This window comes from Miniopterus schreibersii (genome assembly GCF_964146895.1).
Source record: "Miniopterus schreibersii genome assembly, chromosome: 8".
Taxonomy (NCBI): domain Eukaryota; kingdom Metazoa; phylum Chordata; class Mammalia; order Chiroptera; family Miniopteridae; genus Miniopterus; species Miniopterus schreibersii.
The window spans coordinates 44,071,785-44,094,645 of NC_138109.1; the positions used below are offsets into that span (position 1 = coordinate 44,071,785).

The 22,861-nt window shown below is 35.4% G+C and overlaps 1 protein-coding gene across 8 annotated transcripts in view; it reads left to right on the top strand.

The window, feature by feature from the left end:
- SRSF11 (serine and arginine rich splicing factor 11) overlaps positions 1–22,093 on the top strand; it is a 40,948-nt gene extending 18,855 nt beyond the window's left edge. For 2 of the 8 annotated variants that reach the window (XM_081145979.1, XM_081145978.1), the window contains exons 4-13: positions 3,547–3,656; positions 5,526–5,618; positions 6,615–6,664; positions 8,301–8,428; positions 10,263–10,344; positions 15,374–15,505; positions 18,010–18,099; positions 19,859–19,975; positions 20,474–20,612; positions 20,718–22,093. In XM_081145979.1, coding sequence (XP_081002105.1) covers positions 3,547–3,656; positions 5,526–5,618; positions 6,615–6,664; positions 8,301–8,428; positions 10,263–10,344; positions 15,374–15,505; positions 18,010–18,099; positions 19,859–19,975; positions 20,474–20,612; positions 20,718–20,915 — 1,139 coding nt within the window. In that variant the 3' untranslated portion in view covers positions 20,916–22,093. Of the gene's footprint in view, positions 1–427; positions 3,253–3,546; positions 3,657–5,525; positions 5,619–6,614; positions 6,665–8,300; positions 8,429–10,262; positions 10,345–15,373; positions 15,506–18,009; positions 18,100–19,858; positions 19,976–20,473; positions 20,613–20,717 lie in introns of those variants that run through there. The other 6 variants (XM_081145983.1, XM_081145984.1, XM_081145985.1 and 3 more) reach the window with 6 other exon arrangements.
- The last annotated feature ends 768 nt before the right edge of the window (positions 22,094–22,861 follow it).

The following is a 22,861-nucleotide window of genomic DNA, read 5'->3' on the forward strand; positions in this document are numbered from 1 at the left end:
TAAAACCATGTCCCTAGTTATAATTGCTTAAGATACATTTACTTAGTTATTGTAACATTAAGTTTTATGAAAAAGTCCTGAAGGTGAATGGTTCACTCCATGCACATTTACACAGGAACCGTCAAATAAATGCATGATGTTATTTTTGTTTTGAATAAATGACTAGGCTTTATTTTCTTAGTGCTTCCACTCACTGATAACTTTAAAAAAAAAAAAATCCCACATTGAATTCCAGTATACCAAGGGTTGCAATTATTTTGGTTTGTATGAAAGTTCAAGATTTCCTATACCCTAGGTGCCAGATGGGCACTGGGTGTTGTGTTTTGTTGTTATTGCCAGATTTTCTTGTTCATTCTTGCTATATTTTCTAGAATATCTCTAAATAATAAATTCTTCTCTCTGTTATTTGTGTGTGTGATTTTTGTAGTGGAGAAGGCAAATGCAAAACTCTTCCAGATGACTGAAAAACAGTGGGTCCTCTGCAGCTACAGGGGATTCTAGACATTAACTAAAGGCCAGCAAGCACTCAAGTCCCCCAAGTGTTTTCCTGGTGTAACCATTTGTTAACTACATTTTCTCTCTTTTTACATTTTAGGCTGTTAAAGTAATTTGACAGAAATAATGAGCAGGGTTTGGGGATCTAAAAAAAGCCACTGTGACGAGACAACACTATTTAATTCCATTTTGTAAAATTTTCTAAGCCATATTTTATAGTTTGTTCCCAATGTACTGCTACTTTATTTGCTTTTTGTTAACTATAAATTTTGATCTAAGAAGTAACTGAAATATAAAATTACTGGATTTTAAAGGTGAAATTACTGGATTTTGATTAAGTTAATAATTACGGGGTTTTAAGTTAATTTACAGCATTAAGTTAATTCTGACCAGGAAATGCTTTCCCCTTTCCTTAATGTACTGGTCAGTGGAAGCACAATCTTGATATTGTTAACTTTGGATGCTATCTCAGATCTTTGAGTACCAATGTGAACATTTACACCATACCTTGTAAAAGTTGTGAAATGTGTAGTCCTTAAACTTAGAAAAATTGCCTCTGGTTTTCTAAAGAAATTAAGTTGCATTCGTAGATGGGTTAAAGGCATCTTTATCTCTATGATATTAAAGTGTGTGAACCCAGTTTTAAGGTTTTAAAATATATATACTGATAAACGTTTGATTTAGTGTGTTCTGATTAAGCATTTCCTTTTATATCAGTGTGCCTGTTGTAGGATAAAACCTATCAGCAAAAGAAAATTTACAAATTTCAAATTTAGGATAAGTTAAATATAGTTTTTGGAACAAGGGTCAAATCATGTGAGTAATGTGCAAAACATTAACCTTTAAATTTAAAGAATTATTATTGGCTAAGTGTTATATCATAGTTCCCAAGCCCTGAACATAATACAGTATATCATCATATAATTGGCCTTCATAAGTATTTTTAGACCATGGTAATTTTTCTGGATCTGTTTCAAAAGTGAAATATTTAGGAGAGTATGTAGAATTTCTGAAATAATTAGTTCTGCAATCTATTTTTAGTGTATTTAATAATGGTATGGTATGCTGTATTAATGTTATCTCCACTAAATAACCGATGTACTCATTCCCTTTGTCACTATTCACCCTAGTTTTAGCTCTTACACTTTGGTGTTGGTTCTCGGTCATGTTTTAGAACAATAGACACAAAGTCTACGGTAAGGTATAGTCTTAATTGGTAAAATTGAGATAGCTGGATTTGGAAGGAACTCTTAATAGTAATGGATTTGGGGGTTATTTAGGTTCCTTGGTTAATGTTTGTTTCTTTTGTCTGTTTCTTTTTCTTTCATTTCTACACATTCATGCAGTATTTCATGGTTCTATCAAAGCAGCAGTAAAAAAAATACTCTTGACGCATGAAAATTAACTGGTGAGGGGCCTCATTGCTATTTTTAAATTGTAGTTTTATTTTTAAATAGTCTTTTTTTAATCAGAGGATCAGATGCATGACTTTTTTTTAATGGATGCAGATCTTCTATCAGGTGTCTCACAGTAAATTCAAGAGGATTTTAGTTTTCCAGAAATGTTGCAAATGCACTAATTTGAGTAAGATGTTGATATTTAATATTATCCTCTTGAGACATAATTTTGCATGCAAGATTATCCCATAATCTTTGTAGGTTTGTTAATATTGATGCATTAATGCCCTATATCTAAATGATCTTCTCCCTCCCCCTCCCTCCATAACTCTGGGTATCTAAATTGATGACAGCTCTGACACAAGCAAGATAACAGTGCTGTGTAGTATACATTTGTTTATATTATCGGCACTTCTCAGTATAGGTGGAAGGAACCATTACCTTTATTTAACAGTGGTTTTTCTTTTTTGTTGTTGTGTTTTACAGTTCTTTTCCCTGGTTCAGCCTGAACTATATACCAGGCCCTGCTGAAAATACCACCCAACAGTTTTCTTCTGCAGCTTATCCAGTTTCTCTTAAGTGCCCTGTACATATTGTATGTTTTATGATGAGATGCAGTTTCTTAATATGTATTACAGAAATACTACTGGTATTTGCAAATATATAGTTTAATTGTATTATTGAACTCTCATTTTGGGGGCTTGGGCACATTAACAGATTAATCCATCTGTATAGGGCTTTTGCTGTTGGATAGAATTTAAATTGTGTACATAAATAATTGTCTTAGGACCCTTAGATGTTATCTGAATACACAGATTAGGCTTTAAAAACAGACATACATGTTGTTTTTGGCTTTAGGAGTTTGGCTAAGTTAGCTTTTGAACTCACACTGTATAGCAGCATTTTTTGGTATGGTTAGCATGGCACATGTTGGAATATAAAGCATTTTACTGTACAGGTAAGGAATGTGCCATGTTGTTTTACCTATTCTCTCTCTCTCTTATTCCCACACACACATCCAGTGTGTATTCAGAGACCTTCAGAAACATTCATTTTCATGAGTCAGCAAAAGCCCTACACTTGATTCCAACAGAATATTTCCTTACATACTTTTCTTCTCTTAATTTTTACAAAATTTGTATGGTAGGTGTAAAAGAAAATCATAGTAACTGTACCATATTATTAACCCCTAAATCAAACTTTTTTTGTCTTGTGTATCTTGATTTTTCTGTGTGCTTTATAGTGAAGCAGCCGACACGAGTCGTTGTTCATAAAACAGCTTTTGAAAGTTGAGAGCACACCCCTGGAGAACCGACTGTGCTTGCTTACGTTTGGTTCATGACTTAAAAATCGAGTACAGGTGATGAAATCTTGGCAGTGTTAACAAAAAAGTAGTGTGTATTGTGCTATTTTTTTTACTCTAGAAACTTAACCATTTGTAGAGAAAAAAAGGAAACAAATTTTCACACATTGAAGTTTCATTCTGACATAAAATTAATGATAAATAATCATAGAAATCAAGCTTTATATTTTAGCGAACATAAGTACTTTCAGCAAACTCAGGTGGTGTATCAGGGAGACATTTTCTGGGTGTTTTTGTGTGTTTTCTGTCTTGCAAAAGGGTGTGTTCTAATGCAAGGCTGTTTCTCTGCAGGAGTTATTCCTGATGAGACTAAGGCTTTGTCTCTGTTGGCACCAGCTAATGCAGTGGCAGGTCTTCTGCCTGGTGGTGGACTCCTGCCTACTCCTAACCCACTTACCCAGGTACTAGTTCTAATTGAAATCTTAAAGGATTGAAAGAACACAGAATTGTGGATAAAGCTAATCATATTTGAGCTTTTTAAGTGCTGTGATTCTAGTTCACAGAAGGATGTCACATGTATAATATTAAAGGCTATTGCAATCATAAATCCTAAAGAGAATCTCTTGAAGGTTGCATTTTAAGAACATTCTGAAAATCACGAATATCTGTTAGATTGGTTATGTCCCTGACTCTCAAAATAACCCAGTAATATGAAAAAAATCTCATGGAGCATAAAGACTTCTGTTGAACATGCTGTTAAAAATAGTATGTTCATTTGGAACTAGGAAAGAAAATAAAAGTGAATTTCAGACTGTTTTTTCTTTGCCAATACCTTTTGTTCTTTTGCTCTTATCTTGGGGTTTTAATTAAGTAGGTGGCTTGAAATAAAAATGAATTTGTGGATATATATTTGATATGGGGGGGAAAGTATTCAAGTTGGAGAAAATTTTACTGGGTAATGTTTCTAACCCTGATAATGCTGTAAAAAGCGTATCATTTTAGAGCCAAAAGATTCTTTAAATAGCATGTATTATAAAAACTCAAAGATTGTAACTGGTTGGTGGTTTCACAGATAAAGCAAATGATGGAGCCTCAATTAGAACTTTATAACAACTTTGATTCCTTTTATTAAATCATTTTGCTTGTTTAAATAGTTTAGTTAACTGTTAAATGATCTGTATGGTATTATAGAAGGAGACAGATCAGGAATGCCCAGCTTTTTGAGTATGATTTTGTCACATATAAAATGCAGGTCTGAGAAATTTGTAAATACCTTTAATGTATAAAATTGTGTAATAACTGAAATAGTTTATGTAATAGTATTAACACAGTATTTTAACAGTACTCAGTAAATAGTTAAATTACAGAATATTTGGAACCTTGTATTTATTAAAAATTGAGGCGAGGAGAGCTTTTAGCAGTGTTTTATAGAGAAGGTCAAACTGCCTTCAGAGTTACAGGATTTTGCATGGTTTGTGTCTTAAATTATTAATCAGAATTATATCAGACAGGAGACAGAACCACACAGTAATTTGAACAGGGAGAGTTTAGTGTAAGGAATTAGTAGCTTGTAACTGGAGCTTTGCTAGGGGAACTCTTAAGGAATTACATGAATTGCAGATATAGGAAGCAACCATTACTTCTAGTGTTCAGGAAGAAAGAACACAAGATAAAAAGAAACATTTAGATGAGAGGGCTTTCCAGCCCCCCAAGATAAAATTCAGACATCCTTTGAAAGGGGTAGATACTAAAGAAGTTTTCCAGGGTGCCACGGAACTTGTTAGGAAGCTGCCCAAGAAGATGGCTCTGAAATGTTCTGAGAGGTTAAGGCCACTGGGTATCCCACATAGCTCTGCAGTAACAATCACAAAGGGGACATAGGAACCAGGAAGAGGAAACCCTTTCACAGTGTCATTCCAGCTGTTTTAACAAGCCATCTGTCACTGGAGAAATGCTATCTTCAGTATCACAAAACGGCAAAGAACTGGATTTGGGGCTGAGAATCAGTAAATGTTTATAATTGGAAGAATATATTGAAAAAATTTTTTTCTAAATTCTGATTGTAGGAATAAATGTGCTATAATGACAGATGGAAAATAAGGCAAGAAGTAGGCAAACTATGCCCATTTGTTTATGTATTGTGTATGCCTGTTTTCGAGCTGTAATGGTATAGTCGTGTAGTTGCAGCAGAGATCATGTAGCCTAAGGACTTAAACTAGTTATTTGCCCTTTAGAGGGAATAAATTCCCCCCCCCCCGCCCACACACACACACACACCGTGAAGGGAACAGAAGTGAAATTTTAGATAAATAAAATTTGTAATTTCACAGATTGGCGCTGTTCCATTGGCTGCTTTGGGAGCTCCTACTCTAGATCCTGCCCTTGCTGCACTTGGGCTTCCTGGAGCAAACTTGAACTCTCAGGTATAATTTAATACCCTTCAACTTTGAGCTCATTCTTATAATTAAAGACTTTATTTTATCAACTATTATTATGCATTTCAAGAGCTAAAGATAACTGATTGCTATGATACAGCATTAATTTTTTTCTTATATAATCTTGTTAAAGAGAGATTTAAATGGTCACTGCATTATTAGCTCCTTACCCATTAAGGAATTTTTCTTTATTTTATTTATACATTTATTTTTTTTAATCCTCACCCAAGGATATGGTTTTTTATTCATTTTCAGAGAGAGAGGAAGGGCGGGGGAGAGAGAAACATTGCTTGGTTGCCTCTCTTGCTCGCCCTAACTGGGATCGAACCTGCAACCTAGGTTATGTGTCCTGACCCAGGAATCAAATCCACAACTTTCTTGGTGTGCAGATGGATGCTCCAACCAACTGAGCCACCCACCCAGCGCCAGAAGTTCTCATTTTATGTAGTTCAAAGTAGAGAGTTTCACGGGAATTTTAACATAATCGTCAACATGTAATGGAGTTTTTGTTTTCCTGTCATTTACTCACTTGAAAATTTCATTTTCTTGTAATTTGGCTGAACTTTTTTGGAAGTCCTTCCTTTGTGGAAATTTTTTGATTTATTATATTGGTTTTGTTTTACATTAAAGCATTACTTTCCCTCAGAAAGTCTTAAAATAAGTAGGTGGTAATTGTTCTGTAAAATCTGGATTGTTCAGCTTTATAATGTTCATATTTAACTTGGTAAAGCTCCTCTGGATATCCAATCAATACTATAGCCACTAATGTCACCTGTTTCTTTTTTTGTTTAACGTGGCTACTAAAAAACTTAATATGACATTTGGCTGGCATTGTATTTCTGTCGGTCATCCATGTGCCTGAAATGTTACTTTTTGTAGGTTTGCCAGGGTGTCCTAGAACATTTCAACATCCTAGAAAAATAAAATAGAAATCAGTATTGTTTTATGTATTCTCACTGTTGTTACATTTTTTTGTTTTCACAGTCTCTTGCTGCAGATCAGTTGCTGAAGCTTATGAGTACTGTTGATCCCAAGTAAGTACTTTTTCTCTTTCCACTGATGATATGGATATAGTATATGAATATCTAGAGAACAGTTATTTTTTGGTAGCTAAAAAGAAAGTTATCTTAAGACATTCAATACATAATTCAGTTTTCTAGAAATGGGGAGAAAAAATCCAGTGCTAAATCCATCTGTAAGAGGGTTTTGTTTTAGTGTAATTTTAGTTTTCAAAAGAATTGTGAATAGCTTATACCAAAATAACGGGAAAAGAACTAAACATTATCTTTAGTTGGTTCATTTAAAAAATATATATTGAGTACCTGCTATAAACTTGTACCTTTATAGCATTTATATTCTATTCTGGAAGGAAGACATTATTTAAATATAGTAAAGCATGTGTATCCAACTAGAGGAAGTACAGAGGTGCTGTGGAAACTTATTACAAGAACTTAGTTTGAAGATCAGGGAAGCTAAGCCCTAGCAGATGAATAGAAAAGTTAGGAGACAGAAGTGAGGGAAACACAATCCTAGAGCAAAGGACTGGCATGTGTCACCATAATAATGGCCATATAGTTTAGGTACTTCAAAGAGTTCTCTTCGTGCTGTAAAATTTCCTACTTGTAACAAAGTCATAGTTTAATTGGTAATTTGATGGTATTTTAAATTTGAACTGAATGCTGTTTCTCCTTGGTGAAAGTCACTGTCAGTAAGTGGGAGGGTGTGGGAGGAGAGAGGACAGACTCATTTCACTATAGTGGTTAGTGGACTTTTTTCTTAAAAGTTATCAGATAAAATCTAAGCATGTAACTATCACCTAGCTTATAAAATAAAATATCATCAGTAAAGTTGAAATTTCCTGCATACTTATTTTCACTTACAGTTCCTACTCTCCCTACAAATAACTACTGTCCTAACTTTGGTGTCTAATTTTTTCTAACATGTATAAACCCTTAGAGGTGCATCTTTAGCCTTTCCAATTAGGAATTTCTGAGTAACTTTGGTGTAGCATTGGCCTCTGCCTCAGTTTCTTCCACAAACTTAAAATGCTCTTCCCCAACAAATTATGATGTAAAAAGTTTGGGGTTTTTTATATCCTCACCAGAGGATATTTTTTCCATTGCTTTTCAGAGAGAGTGGAAGGGGGAGAGAAAGAGAGAAACATCGATGTGAGAGAGAGACATCAATTGGTTGCCTCATGCACGCACTCTGACCAGGGCCAGGGATCGAGCCTGCAACTGAGGTATGTGCTCTTGGCTGGAATCGACCTGAGACCCTTCAGTCCATCGGCCAACACTCTTAACCACCAGTTAGAGCAATGTAGAAAGTTTTTACATCATATAAAGAAAAGTTTTATTAATCAAAAGTCTTTAGCATCAACATATTCCCATGCACTAGCATTTCTCAAAATGTATTTATAGAAAGTTAATGAAAGATCAGAATTAAATAGGCATTTTTCTTATTTCAGATATACTCTTTAAAATGCAGGTACCATTTAAATATTCTAAAGGGTACTTATACTGTGTATGGTTTTACCAAAATAATAGAGTCCTCCCCCTTTTTTCCAAGCAATATCTTACTAAAATGTTACGTGAAACATTTATGTATTTATTTGAAATGCTGTTTTGCGTTTTAAAATATTTCAGGTCTCAATTATTGGTTCTCTTTTAGGTTGAATCATGTAGCTGCTGGTCTTGTTTCACCAAGTCTGAAATCAGATACCTCTAGTAAAGAAATAGAGGAAGCCATGAAGAGAGTACGAGAAGCACAGTCCCTAATTTCTGCTGCCATAGAACCAGGTAAAATATGTTTATGCACTTGTGCTGAATCTTAAACTATATGATTGCTTGCAAAAATGATTATTGCATCAGTTTGGAAATTTTTTTACTTAATATTGTCATTTCCAAATTATGATTAAAAGATCATGTAGTGGAGTTATTTTCAGTAGGGTTCTATAAGTTGGGTTGGAGTTGACACCCAGACCTACTTGGAAATATCTAGAGACATTTAGTTGTCATGCTCGTACCAAATGTATCTCGTGGGCAGAGGGCCAGGGATGTTGCTAAAACATCCTTCGGCATACAGGACAGCCACCACCCCTGCTTTCCAAACAAAAAATAATCCATTCCAAAATGTTGGTAATGCCTAGGATTATCTAATAATTGGTGTGATATTTTTGCTGTTTTTAATTTATGGTTTGGAGGTTTGTAATCCTTATATCTTCAGTTCTGGATTCTTTTTCCACAATTAAATGTTGTTTTATTCATTTTTCACTGTTACTTTTTAGTAAGTGAGAAAAATTCTAGTAGTTACTGTATTCAGAAAGTAATTTTAAAGTATAATATTGGATAAATTAATACCAAGTGCTTTGTGTGTGTTACCTCATTAACAAAATACTAGCCCAGGGTCACATGCCAAGTAGTAGGAACTTTTTAGTACACAATTAGATCTCTGACTCCAAAGCTAGAACACCATGCTGTAGCTTTGTTCATTGAAAACATAACTAGAATGACTAAAAGTGTTTTCTATATGAATTTTTTTCTCCAAGATTTTTTGTTAATTACTAATGATGATGTTAACAATGAATTGAATTCTATTAATGAAGTGATCTGAATGTGTAAGGGGGAGCTCATTCTCACTGACATGGTTGTTCATAAATGCAGTGGCTTTATTTCTCTTGTTACGGGTTATTTAAAAACTAACAAATGGGACAAATCATTCTGTGTTTCTCTCTTACACTTAACACAGTTGAAAATTGGTGAGGAAGAGGAGAGACAGATTAAGAAATGTAGTGAGAACAGAATGAATGACTTTCTGAATTTTAAGCCCAAATATTGAGCCTGTTTATCAACCACTTTAACATAATATACATTAATTTATTTAACAAAGGAGCATAGAGCTAAGTGGTGAGGAAAGAGGGAACATCTTGCTGGACCAAGAATTTAAAATACTTATTTATTATTAAATTACATTTATTTTACAGTTAAGTGCTCATTGGGGAGATGTTATTAGTACATAAACAGAAAGTTAAAGTATTAATCTTGGTGAAATGTAGTTACATTTAGGAAAGTAGAATCTAGGAGTGGAAAAAGGGGCCACTTGTTTATAAACCTCTAAAAAGGGTGAGATAACCATTTTCATAAATTATTTTGTGGACAACACTTGACAGCCTCCTGAGTCTAGAAAGTGAAATTGTCCATTTGGCTAGCTGAAAATCAAAAGTCTGTTTTTGGATCTACCAAAATCCTGCATGATTTGTATAACTTAAATAAGCTTCAACATTTCAGTTGTAAAATGATCACTTGTAACATTTAAGGATTATGTGTAAAAGCTGAATATTAAGGTAAAGAAATTCTTAGATTAATGCATGAATGAAATTAATCTGTTTGGTAATTTAAAAATCTGGCCCGGCCGGGCGTGGCTCAGTGGTTAAGCGTCGACCTAGGATCCAGGCAATCAGGGTTCGCTTCCCGGTCAGGGCACATGCCCGGGTTGCAGGCTACAGCCAATCAATGACTCTCTCATCATTGATGTTTCTATCTCTCTCTCTCCCTCTCCTTTCCTCTCTCTGAAATCAATAAAGATAAATTTAAATAAATAAATAAATCTGGATTTCTTTCCTTTTAAATCCAGATAAAAAAGAAGAAAAACGAAGGCACTCAAGATCGAGATCACGCTCTAGGAGGAGGAGGACTCCCTCATCTTCTAGACACAGGTTAGACTGTGGTATTCAGTCGCTTTTGGTATTCAGTTGTGCCTTAGACAAAGATAAGTTCTCTGTGTCACATCCTTCTTAATTTGCTTCCTGTTCACCTAGCAGCTTCTGGTTAAAGTGTGCTTTAGTAACTAGTGCTGTTAGCAGAGTGTGCGAATAAGTGTTTACACATGTATAAATGGAGTAAAAGTATGGGCTAATAGAGGTGATTGATACTTTAAAACGCCATAATATCTAGGGGTAAGTTGAAGGCACAGGGACTTGAGCACTAAATTAAGTTTAGTACCATGGGAAGAACCTTACTTGAAACTGGACTTGAATTCTAGTTCTCGCTTTTCACTAGACTTCTAAGGCTTAAGTTGGAAGGTCATCATGCAACCTATAGATTACTTCTTTGATGCATGAATATTTATTTGCAAATCACACGACTTGCTGTTGTTTTGAGATTGTTTTTTGTATTACTGGATAAACTAATCAGTTGTATAACTTTTGTCCTACCTAGAGTAGGACTGAATATAAGTGTATTCTCTTTTCCACATGACATCCCTGTGTAAATTTATAATGTTCTCTGGACCAGTGTATCTCAAACTTGCTGGTATTGGGACCTCTTTTACTTAATGGAAAATATGAGAATTCCAAACAGAGTTTGTTTATGTTGGTTATAGCTGTTAATATAGGCCATATGAAGATTTAAAAACAGTGACAGTAAACCCATTCGTATTAACACAACTTAGAAACTAAACTTTTTAAAGAAAAAAGTAGAAGAGTGGCTTTGTTTTACTTTTTTTGCAAACCTCTTTAATGTTTATAATATAGACATACAATATTCTACATTCAACTTACTGCAATAAATTTTGGTTTTATATAGAGAAAATTTGGCTTCACACAAACATGGTCAGAAAAGGGAAAAGTTATTATATAATCTTCTCAGGTAAACTACAACTAGTGTTCTTTGCCATAACACCAAAACTTGACGTGATAGTTTCTTAGAAGAGCTGCAGTAGGAGATCTGAAACCATAAATGAACCTTTCATACACTGTTACATTAAAATCTATTGATCCTTCCTTACACTTTGAGTGGGTCTTTTCCCCAAGCGTGCTTTTTTGTAAAATTGTGCTTTGGTGGTTTGCAGAAATAATTGATTCACTGCTATGTACAAGTTTTCAAATGTTGAAACATTTTGTGATATAACAATAAAATGACATTTGGTGCTCCCACCACAAATCTTATTAGAAAATGCTGTCAGTTCAGAATGGTGGGTTCAAGTTTTCCAAAATTTTCTCTTGGAAGCTCAGATTTTTATCATTGGCAACAAATTGAGTTGTTTTCCTTGAAATGATAGTCTTCATTCATTTTTTAAGAAAATGGCTGCCAAATACCCAAGTCTGAACAACCATAGTTGACCACTTGTTCTTTGAAGTAAAAGTAATATTTCATGGAAAAGGCAGTTTAAGTTCAAAACTCAGTCCCACAAGTGCCTCTCTTAATACAGCCATTGAAGTTTAATAAATATCAGAAGTGATTTATCCATACTTCCGATTTTATTGTATAGGATATTGCTCAAGGGACTAGATTTAATAAAATTGATATTTGTTACTGCTTCATCAAAGACATCCCATGTGAAAATGACATTTTGTTTGTTTGTTTTTTCTTTTACTGCAAGTGCTTACTACAAATGCCTGTGAAGAATACAGTGACTAGGGCAGTTCAGTTGCCACTACCTCGGTTTATGCTAAGGAGATGCCAGCACTTTTACACCACCATTGCTTTTGCACCCTTAGTGAAAATGTCAAATGTCAACATGGTGAAAAAGGCAAATAATATCTGTTATTATTTTGAAAATAATTTTGACCTCATGGACCCTATGACATTATCAAGTCATTTCTTGGCCATTGTCTTCATCTACTCAGCTGCTATAGTAGAATCCTCTAAACTGAGTGGCTTATAAACAACAGGTTTGTTTGTCACAGTTCTGGAGGCTGAGAAGTCCAAGATCAGGGCACCAGCAAATTTGGTGTCTTGTGAGGACCTACTTATCAGTGAGCCATCTTTTTGCTGTGTCCTCACATGGTAATGGGCAATGGGTCTCTCAGATCTCTTTCAAAAGGACATTACTCCTAATCATGAAAGCTACAGCACCCTCTTGATCTGATCGCCTCCCAAAGACCCCCACCTTAAAATATCACATTGGAGGTTAGGTTTTGAATAAGAATTTGGGGAGGGACACATTCAGTTCATAGCAAAATAGTAACATGGTTGTCCTATCTGTTATATCTGTTTCATTTCCTTTTACCTGTCTTTCCCCACCCTGTCTTATTTATTTATTTAATATATCTTTATTGATTTCAGAGAGAGGAAAGGAGAGGGAGAGAGAGAGAGAGAAACATCAATGATGAGAGTCATTGATCGAGCCCGCAATCCGGGCATGTGCCCTGACCGGGAATCGAACCCCGATCCCCTGGATCCTAGGTCGATGCTCAACTGCTGAGCCACGCCCGGCCGGGCCTGTCTTACTCTTCTTAAAGACGTCTTTTAAAAACTAAGATTGGGATCATGTCACAACTCTTTTAAACCTTGAGAAGTTCCCTATTGCCCTAATAAGATGTTAAATAAAACCTTAGAATGGCATTCAGGGTTTTTTATCTATTCAGCCTAGTTTTCCTTTTCACACTTGTCATTTGCCACTCCAAAACAGTTAACTACAGTACTGCTGTGTTTTTTGTATATAATACCAAGTACATCCAATGGCTGTCGTATTTTAATTTGAATTACTTTGATATGACTAGTGGGAAATAACAGTGAAACATTTATTTCCTTGAACAGAGTGTTTTTGGACACTTGTAATAACACTTCATAACAGATCATTATTATGGATTGTTGTATCTTAAGCATCCTGGCTTATAAAATTGACCATTATTTTCAATAAGCTTTCTTACTTAGATACATTATACACTAAATCTGTATTTTCTGATTTTTTAAAAGCTCATATAAACTAATGTGTTCAAGTGGCTCTGTAGTACATTACTCTTGAAAGATAACTGTTTTGGGACCTTAGAGTAAATAAGTTGATGTGGTACTTCTGCTTACTAGATTTTTTAAAATTTTTATTAATCACGTTGTTTAGGGGAAAAACCTATAAGAATGAGAGTATGGTTTTCTACATCTATATTTTTTCTGTACACATTCAAAGGCAGGAAAAATGTGTGGTTCAGCTTAGCTAAAATAATTGTGGAATCTAATGAACACAATGAATTGACCAACAAAATAAGCCTCGAGGCATGGAACAGACTGACATATCTCAGAGGGTGGGGGACGAGAAGAGATAGACCAAATAACTTCTATACTTATGTGCATAGCCTATGGACAGAGACACAGTAGTGTGGTGAAGGCCTGGCGGCGGAGAAATGGGGGACATCAGTTATACTGTCAATAAAAATATTTTTTTTTTATATTTTATAGGATCAGTGTTTCAAAAATACAGGCGTCCCGAAAAAAATGCACACACACTTTAACAGCTGATAGCTCAATTTTTAAAATGAAATGTATTTTAATAAACACTGTCTTTATAATTATTCAAAGTGTGTGTGCTTTTGGCGGGGTACACCCTATATTCGTACGTTTTAAGTCAGGGCACTATAGTAATTTCTCAAGGGTACAGTGGCCAATAAGATATAAACACCTCCTGTCCTTACGGAACTTACAAAATGGTAGGTAAGCATTACATGAAAATTTCCTAGGATATAGACATGTTAAGAGGGAATTGTTTTAGTGAATGGTTTCATATGTGGTCAAATATAAGAGGTGATTAAAATAAGAATTTATTGGATTTAATGAGACACTAGTGATGGATTTTGAAACAGCTGTTTTAGAGAATGATGGCAACAGAAATTTTGTTAACATAAGTTAGATGAAAGAAGAGGGTCAATATTTAACGTATACGCCTATACTAAGGCCATAGTGCTAGGCTTTATAATTCTATTTGAATTATGACTATTTTGCAATGTAAGTGCTATTATTTTTCTTTGCTGAATAGGCTCAAAGGTTAGCTGGCTTATAAATGAGATAATTTCCATTTATAAAATGTGTATCCTCTGGCACCTTGAAAAGGTGAAGGCAGAAGGTTTAGAATATATTTGAAATTTTTCATTGAAAGTGGTTGAATGATTACTAAAAGTTAAATGATTAAGCAAAAGATTGCAGTTTATTTTTAATCTTAATATAGAAGAGAATAAAATATAGGAAGGAGGATTTAATGATAACATCAAAAGGGTTCTTTATACTTAAATTCTGGGAGAGGAAGAAAGTATAGGATGGCGGAGGATCGAAGAGGGTCCGGAGAGAAACGTTTCTGTTACACGGCATGAAACTGATACAGAGACCGTGAGGAGAAATGAGAGTAAGAAGTAGTTTGTACTGGATTTTATAAATCTATAAGGCCTGCATTGCTCTTAAATTGCAAATTAAAGAAGTAGGATATATTTTAGAGGAAAACAATTAGAAATTGTAGAAGGCAGCATTAAGTGGTTTCCATTTATAAAATGGGAATAATAATGGTACCTACATTATAGGCTTACTATGAGGATAAAATGAGTATTTGTAAAGCACGTAGTAAGCATATATAAGTATTTGGTAATTGATAGATATAACGTGCAATAGTGAGGAATCTAACAAATAATACGCTAAAATGCTATATAATGACAGTGATGCAAATTAATCAGGTTTGGTTTTTTGGTTTGCTCTGGTCTTTTTTTCATTCTTTAGCAGTATTTTTAAGTTCGGTGTTGTAGTTTCAGTGGGCATAGGACTAGTTTGACAGGTTTAACAAAAGGTATTTCATATTTCTAGGGTATCAAAAATGTTTATTATAATGGACCAAATAAATAATGGCAGCAAATGGCAGGAAATTGTCTCCACTTACTGATCCTTAGCCCATATATCTGATGTCTTTTATCTGATACTAAGTGAAATGGTCACAAACAAAACTAGTCGTCTTCTATTTATATATGTGTATTGGCTTTCTTTCATTAGGCGGTCAAGAAGCAGGTCGAGAAGGAGATCACATTCTAAGTCAAGAAGTAGGCGACGATCCAAAAGTCCCAGACGGAGAAGATCTCATTCCAGAGAGAGAGGTAGAAGGTCACGGAGCACATCAAAAAACAGGTACAGTAGACTGTTAACAGTGGGTGGGAAGACAAATTTTAAGAGTTCCCAAGACCCCAAATACTGTGCTACTTAATAAAAGAGGTGGTAATGGGAGATAGAGCTAGAGCCAGGGAGAAACTATTTAAAATTTGATGAGGCTGCCCTGGCCGGGTTCTCAGTGGTTAGAGCATTAGCCCTCGGACTGAAGGGTCTTGGCTTCGATTCCAGCCAAGGGCACACGTACCGCAGTTTCAGGCTTGATCCCTGGCCCCAGTTGGGGCATGTGCTAGAAGCAACCAATCGATATGTCTCTCTCACATCAGTGTTTTCTCTCTTTCCCTCCTTCCTTCCTTCCCTTCCTCCCTCCCACTCTCTCTCTGAAAAGCAATGGAAAAGATATCCTCGAGTGAGGATTTTTTTTTTAAAAATTTGATGAGACTAACAGTTGTTTTCCTGTTTCCTTGTAAACTGGAGATTTCTACTTGGAACTGAAGACCTAGATAAGATTTCTTTGTAGTAGAAGGTTTTAGCTGTCCTACTACCTTTCTTTATTTCCTCCTTTCCAGTCAACCACCCTTAAAGGATTTAGTGCTACCATCCATTCCTCATGATACACCAAAGAGCTTATGGCAGATAACCATGCTTTAATACTTATTAAGATTTGCTATATGCCAGAGAGTAAATCATACTTAGAGAGTCTCTTATCCCATGATTTGGGACCAGTAGAGAATTGAAGTGAGGATTTATTAAAAAGCAAATATCCCCACCCTGACGTTTTACTTAGACTTAAACGTGTTCAGTAATCAGTCTTTCTCATTTAAGGCAAAACCTTTTAAATTAGTATGCCTAGTCTTGAGTAACACATACCAAATTATTCTTTTCATTCATACCACCTTTAAAGTAGCAGCTTCCCTTTATCTCTTTCTAAAATATTTGCTTCATTTTTCTAGAAACAGTTCTTTATACTGCTTTATCTATTTATGTAATTATGTAGTTAAAGGACAGCAGGGGCCCAACAAAATTTATTCTTGGTAAACATATAACTCAACTGGGAACATAAGTCCTGGGATAGCTTTGCTGAGTGTCCAGCCTGCAGCAAGGCTTTTAGTCATGTTTTACAGGGTGAGTCATCTCTTAATTCAGTCAAACAAACAAGCTTCCCTAATAACCATCTATCATACAAAAAGGAACTAGTCATTCCTTTGCTCAAAGGACTTTCTTTATACTGGTAAAGAGATGACTATATACAGGAAGGACCATTATTAGTGATGAGAGGCTCAACTGAGAAATGACTCGAGTATTAACTTGAGATGGATTTGATTGGACCCAATGAGGAGTGCATGGTTTCAGGTAGGGAATGTTATTTACGGAGTTAACATAAATTCTTGAAATAGCAAGTATTTTGGTGTAGAACGACCAGGAAACAAGGTCAAAAAATGTAAGGAGACTACAAACAGAAAGCTTTATTGTTCACACTTAGGAGTTTGCACCTGACGCAGGAGGCAGCTGGAATGGATTGAAAAGTGATGAACAGGGAGTTGATATTTTTGAGTTTGTACTTTGAAAAGATTTCTGGTAAGAGGGTATAGGATCAGTTTGTGGAAAATATGACTGGACTGCTTAAGGAGGGACTGTTATAATGACCTAAGAATTAGATGGTAAAGACTTGAATGAAGAGAGGGTAACTGATGGAACACGGTGACCAAGGAAGGGAGGGGTGGGGGAATCAGTTTAGAGCAATGAAAGGGACACTTTAATCTCTAAAATTATAGAATAGATAAAGATGGGGGTATATGTATGTGTTTATGGATATAAGGGATTTCTCATTCAACAAACACATTGATCCCTTTGCTCAGAGTCTTGGGGAGAATGGTAATCTTAAGAAAAACATGCTGTGGTGAATAAAAGTCAATTTACAAGAATCTGTAAAAAGATTTAATATTGAGGTATGGTTACAGCACCAGTCAGTTATGATGTAATATTTTTTCTAATCGCACTGAGTAGCCCAGAATAGGCAGCAGCAGAGAAAAGGGTAGAAAGTTGGCTTGGTCCAGGATAGAGGTTAACTTGAGGTGTGTGCTTTGGAAGAACATTGAGCATTAATTTTGGTAGCGCATTATGGGTTATTGCCTGGCAGAGGACAGGGAGCCGTGGTGGGTTGGGAGACAGAAGTCATGTGAGAGAAAAACTATTGAAGAGTGTAGAGACAATTATTAAAACTACCGATGTTTATTCTAGACAATCAAGAAACTGGCCAACATCCTTCATCATTTTCTCACTACAGTCTACTTTGCTCTCTATTGGAAAGAATTTTTATGTACAATACCAGAAAAACAGGATTTAAAAAAAATTTTTTTACCACAAATAATGCCATTCAAATTATATTTCTATACAGTATCAGAGTAACATTCATATTTTAAGAATGGAATTAAATCTCACTTTGCTTTTGGTTTTTATTTATAGCACTGTGTAAATTTATATGAGCTGCAACTTCTAATGTATTCATAAATTGTGTTTATTAGAGACAAAAAGAAAGAAGACAAAGAAAAGAAACGTTCCAAAACACCACCAAAAAGTTATAGCACAGCCAGACGGTCCAGAAGTGCAAGCAGGTAAGGCTTTATGAATTCTTGGCATTTCTTAAACTTTATTTGCAAGGATATCATAGATTGTGAATACATGTTTTCCAGTACCTACAGGGGTGGGCAAAAGTAGGTTTACAGTTGTGAGTACACAAAACACAGTTTATTCTTATATTATTGTCTTTATTTTATATGAACAACTGTAAACCTACTTTTGCCCACTCCTGTATATACTTCAGTGCTGACAAAAATGTATGCACACTTCAACACCTGATAGCTCAGTTTTGAAAATGAAATGTATTTTAATAAACACTGCCTTTATCATTATTCAAAGTGTGTGTATACATTTTTTGGGACACCCTATATTAAATGGCATAGAATAATGCATACAGTTAGCCCTCACATCTGTGGATGAGAAAATGCCAGAGTATATGAATGCCGAACTAGGTCTGAATGGAAGATGGGGAGTGTGTAACATATTTTTCTTACCTTACTAACTAGAGGCTTTTTTTTTTTCCTTTTTTTTCTTTTTCCTGTCGCTTTATTTAATGTACTTAATCATAAGCACTCTACCTTGCTTAATTATTGGATCGCCTTAAGTTAAGGCATATTCTTTAAGTTTTTATCAAATACCTACTATGTGTTTGCAGTTGTGCTAGTCTGTCAAGGAGCACAGAAATAAAAAACATCTCTTCCACCTAGGGAATTTGGAGTATGAGTTACACAAAGCAGTAGCAAAAAGTATGAGGTATACAGCCCCAAGGAACTTAAAAATATTTGATGAATGAAAAGTTGTGTGTAACGTTTCCAGGACCTTGAGGGCGAAGAAGGTGTGAGGTACCACACAGGATGATAAAAGGGTTTTATTTTAAAAAAAAAAAAAAACTTCTATAGAAGCTAGGCAACTGAAATTACAGGGTTTTATTTTTATTTTGTTTGTGCCTGAATTGTATAATGGTCATCTCGCAAGTCCTAATAACTTCTGAGAATATTAACAGAAGCTGTACATCTTCAACACTGGTTGCTCAAATCAGTGTTATGGACATGGTTTGCTGGAGTATAGGGTACCAATTTGATCTCTGTTACCATTAACTCTTGTTCTCTGAATTTTACCTAATGATTTAAAGATAATTTTTTACTAGCCACCTACCTTACATATTACAACATATGATCCTGTATCTCTTCTGGACACAGATGTATGAATCCAAAACTGATTTCTTGAATTTTCAGACAGGTTTTATCTCTTGAATCAGAACTTTTGTTAATCAGTCTTCCCTCAAGATTAGCAAATCTGATATCATGATGATGTAATTTAAGAATTGCTGGAGCACTTGCCAGTTTGCTCAGTGGTTAGAGCATTGGCCCATGGACTGAAGGTTCCCGGGTTCGATTATGGCCAAGAACACGTACTTTGGTTGCAGGCTCAACCCAGCCCTAGTTGGGGTGCTTTCAGGAGGCAACCAATTGATGTTTCTCTCTCTCTCTCATCGATGTTTCTCCCCCCCCTTCTTCCCCCTCTCCCTCCCTTCCCCTCCCCCATCCCCCCTTCCACTCTCTGAAAAGCAATGGAAAAGATCCTCAGGCGAGGATTTTTAAAAAAGAAAGAATTGCTGGAAATTAGGGGTTTTCTTAAGGGCATTAAAGGAAAGGCACATAGTTTGAAAAAGAATGGTGGTTTATTATTATTCATTTGCTTCTTTAGCTCAAAACCATGTTTGAAAATGTGAGTTCCTAGTAGAGCTCTGTCATAGATACCTGTGGTGTGATGTGTCTGTATTTTAAAGTCTAGTTTGTACATTTGTGGTCCTAGAGAGAGACGACGACGACGAAGCAGGAGTGGCACAAGATCTCCTAAAAAGCCTAGGTCTCCTAAAAGAAAATTGTCTCGCTCACCATCCCCTAGGAGGTAAGAATGTTAATGATTTAGATCTCTTCTTTTGATTTTTGAGAAACTTTGTTTTCTGTAAAGTTCTTGTGAATGTGCTTTTATGAGACCGTTCTAATAAACACTGTTGGGGATTGGGCATTTTAGACCTGTGACCAAATTAGCTTTCTTGCCTCTATTACTGTGCACGGCTAGTATCCAGTGTTTTGAAAATGGATCTTTGCTTTTTTTTTTTTTATTATTGATTTGAGAGAAACATGGATTTGTGCTACTTACTTATGCACTCATTGGTTGCCGCGTGTATGCGCCCTGACTGGGGGCTGGACCTGCGTCCTTGGCGTATCAGGACGGCGCTCTAACCAACTGAGCTACCCGGTCACGACCTGTGTCCTCTATATCGTGTGGACTTGCTTGGGTCAAGTTCAGCATCTAAATAAGCTAAACTTATACCATTTCGGGTGAAACTGCTCCAGTGTGTCCCTTGCGCGCCTTGTTGAGAAGGCCTTGCTGTCACCCTAGGCATAAAAAGGAGAAGAAGAAAGACAAGGACAAGGAGCGAGGCAGGGACGAGAGGGAGCGGTCGACGAGCAAGAAGAAGAAGAGCAAAGACAAGGAGAAGGACCGGGACAGGAAGTCGGAGAGCGACAAAGATGTAAAAGTAGGTTTACAGACTAATTTAGTTTGGCATTTTGGGTGGTACTAGTACTTGTAAGAAGTGATTTTTCTGTGAAGACGTTTACTTTTATTATTCTCATTGGCAAAGCAGGTTACACGGGATTACGACGAAGAGGAGCAGGGGTATGACAGCGAGAAAGAGAAGAAAGAGGAGAAGAAACCAACAGACACAGGCTCCCCCAAAACAAAAGAATGTTCTGTGGAAAAGGGAAGTGGAGATTCCCTAAGAGAATCCAAAGTGAATGGGGATGATCATCACGAAGAAGACATGGATATGAGTGACTGAGCATCGCCTCCCGGAGTCCACCTGTGTACATGCATCAGTGTCATTCCTTTGTGTGATTTCTTCATGCTGTATTTGTTCATCTCAAACCTTAGATGTATACAGCTCTGAGCTATAAATGGTTATAAAGCTTCTGATATTGATATTATTTACATCCAAAAGCTTTTAGAAAATGATATGTGGGTAACCAATTCTTGACATGGTGAAATCTGAAACCAAGCAGTTTTACTATTCTGGTGCTGCTTCATAACAGAAGTGAAAAGCTGCATGCATCTACAGCAGGCATGGATTGTTTATGTTGTATGATCTCCTTTATTAAGTAAGTTCACTTATAGTATTTCTAGAATTCGATTCATTGCCATAATAGAGCCGTGTAGGGAATGCACTGATTGCATGTTAATTGTGGCAGGAATATCCTCAATGTCATTAAAATCCTCCAACATGATGGATCTACTTATGGTCTTCTTTGTACACATGACAAATTAACATTGTTATAGTTACATCTGGAAATAAGCATTTGAAATAGATAATCCTTTAAGCCTTGTGGCTGAATTTTTGTGGCTTTTGTTTAACTTTGAAAGGTTATATATGCACTAACCTTTTTTGATGGCTGCTTAGGCTTTAATTACAGAAACAAGATTTCAAATGAAACTGTCTTTGGCAGTGAGTAAATGGCATATTTTGAGTGGAGTTGTATACTTTTTCATAAGGTGTTTGGGAATTTTTTTTTCCTGAAATAAATTATTCCACACCTACATCAGTGAGTTATCCGCCTATCTTGAGTCCATCTGTAAAAGAAAGTTGTATCTTGTCCTAATTTTCAATTTTCCACTTTTATTAATTTGTTTTAATCTAGTGTTGCAAAAAGAGGGTAGTGCATTTTAAATTGACCTTCATATGCTTTTAAAATGAGACAAATGTACTTGATAATGTACTTCTTATTTGATCTCAAGTTGTATAAAACCAATAAATTTGTGTTACTGGTACTGCAGTAGTAATCTTATGCCCACAGTGATTCCATGTTAAATGCAAAGTAGTTAGGCAACTGTTTTCTTAGTTACAGGAGTTTCAAGCTTCACTTTTGTGCAGTAAAAGCAAAAGTAGGCTACAGTCTGTGCCATGTTGATGTACAGTTTCTGAAATTGTTTTACAAGACTTTGATAATAAAACCCTTAAACTTATGTTCATGTTCCTGTAAAACCGTATTTGTATTTATTTACAAGCTGTTGAATGTATGACATTTACCTCATTCATTTTACAAATCAAGTTCTTTCCCCTTCAATCTACATATTTACATAAAAAATCCGTCACTGTAGTGATTAGTTGCCATCAGAATTGTCAACAGTTTAATTTCTATCTAAAACAATCTGTTTCTTAGTGTAAATTTCTCCTATTTTGGGTGTAGGGATTGGGTTGCATATAGCAGTGAACTTTAGGATAAACAAATGATCCCACCTATACCTAGTAAATTTATATTTTCAGTGAAATACTTGCCTTTGCTGGAATAGTATAGCAACTGTCAATGGTATGTATCTATTGTACAATACTACATAGTATATTTATTCATTTATAATATGAGTAGTAGTAGAGTGGCTGGGATTAAGGGGGAAATAAGACTTGGACGTATAGCTTTTATCCAAGTCTGACAATTTTTTTTAACTTTTAAAATTGAAATGCCATATAGAAAAGCAGCATTGTTTTTACAGTTTGTAGTAACTTTTTAAAGATTTTATCAAAAGGAATTTTTGTCTTCTAGTAAGGTTCCTAATAATCACTTCATTTTAGAAACAGTTGATCGCAAATGACATTTACTTAAACCTACAAAAACTAGTAGGTGAAGGTTGAACCATATGACATTGCCATTTTTGTAAATCAATACAAGTAAAATGTTGGTGGTTTCACCTGGTTAAACCTAGTATTAGTCTACTTCCTCATTTGTAATCTCTGAA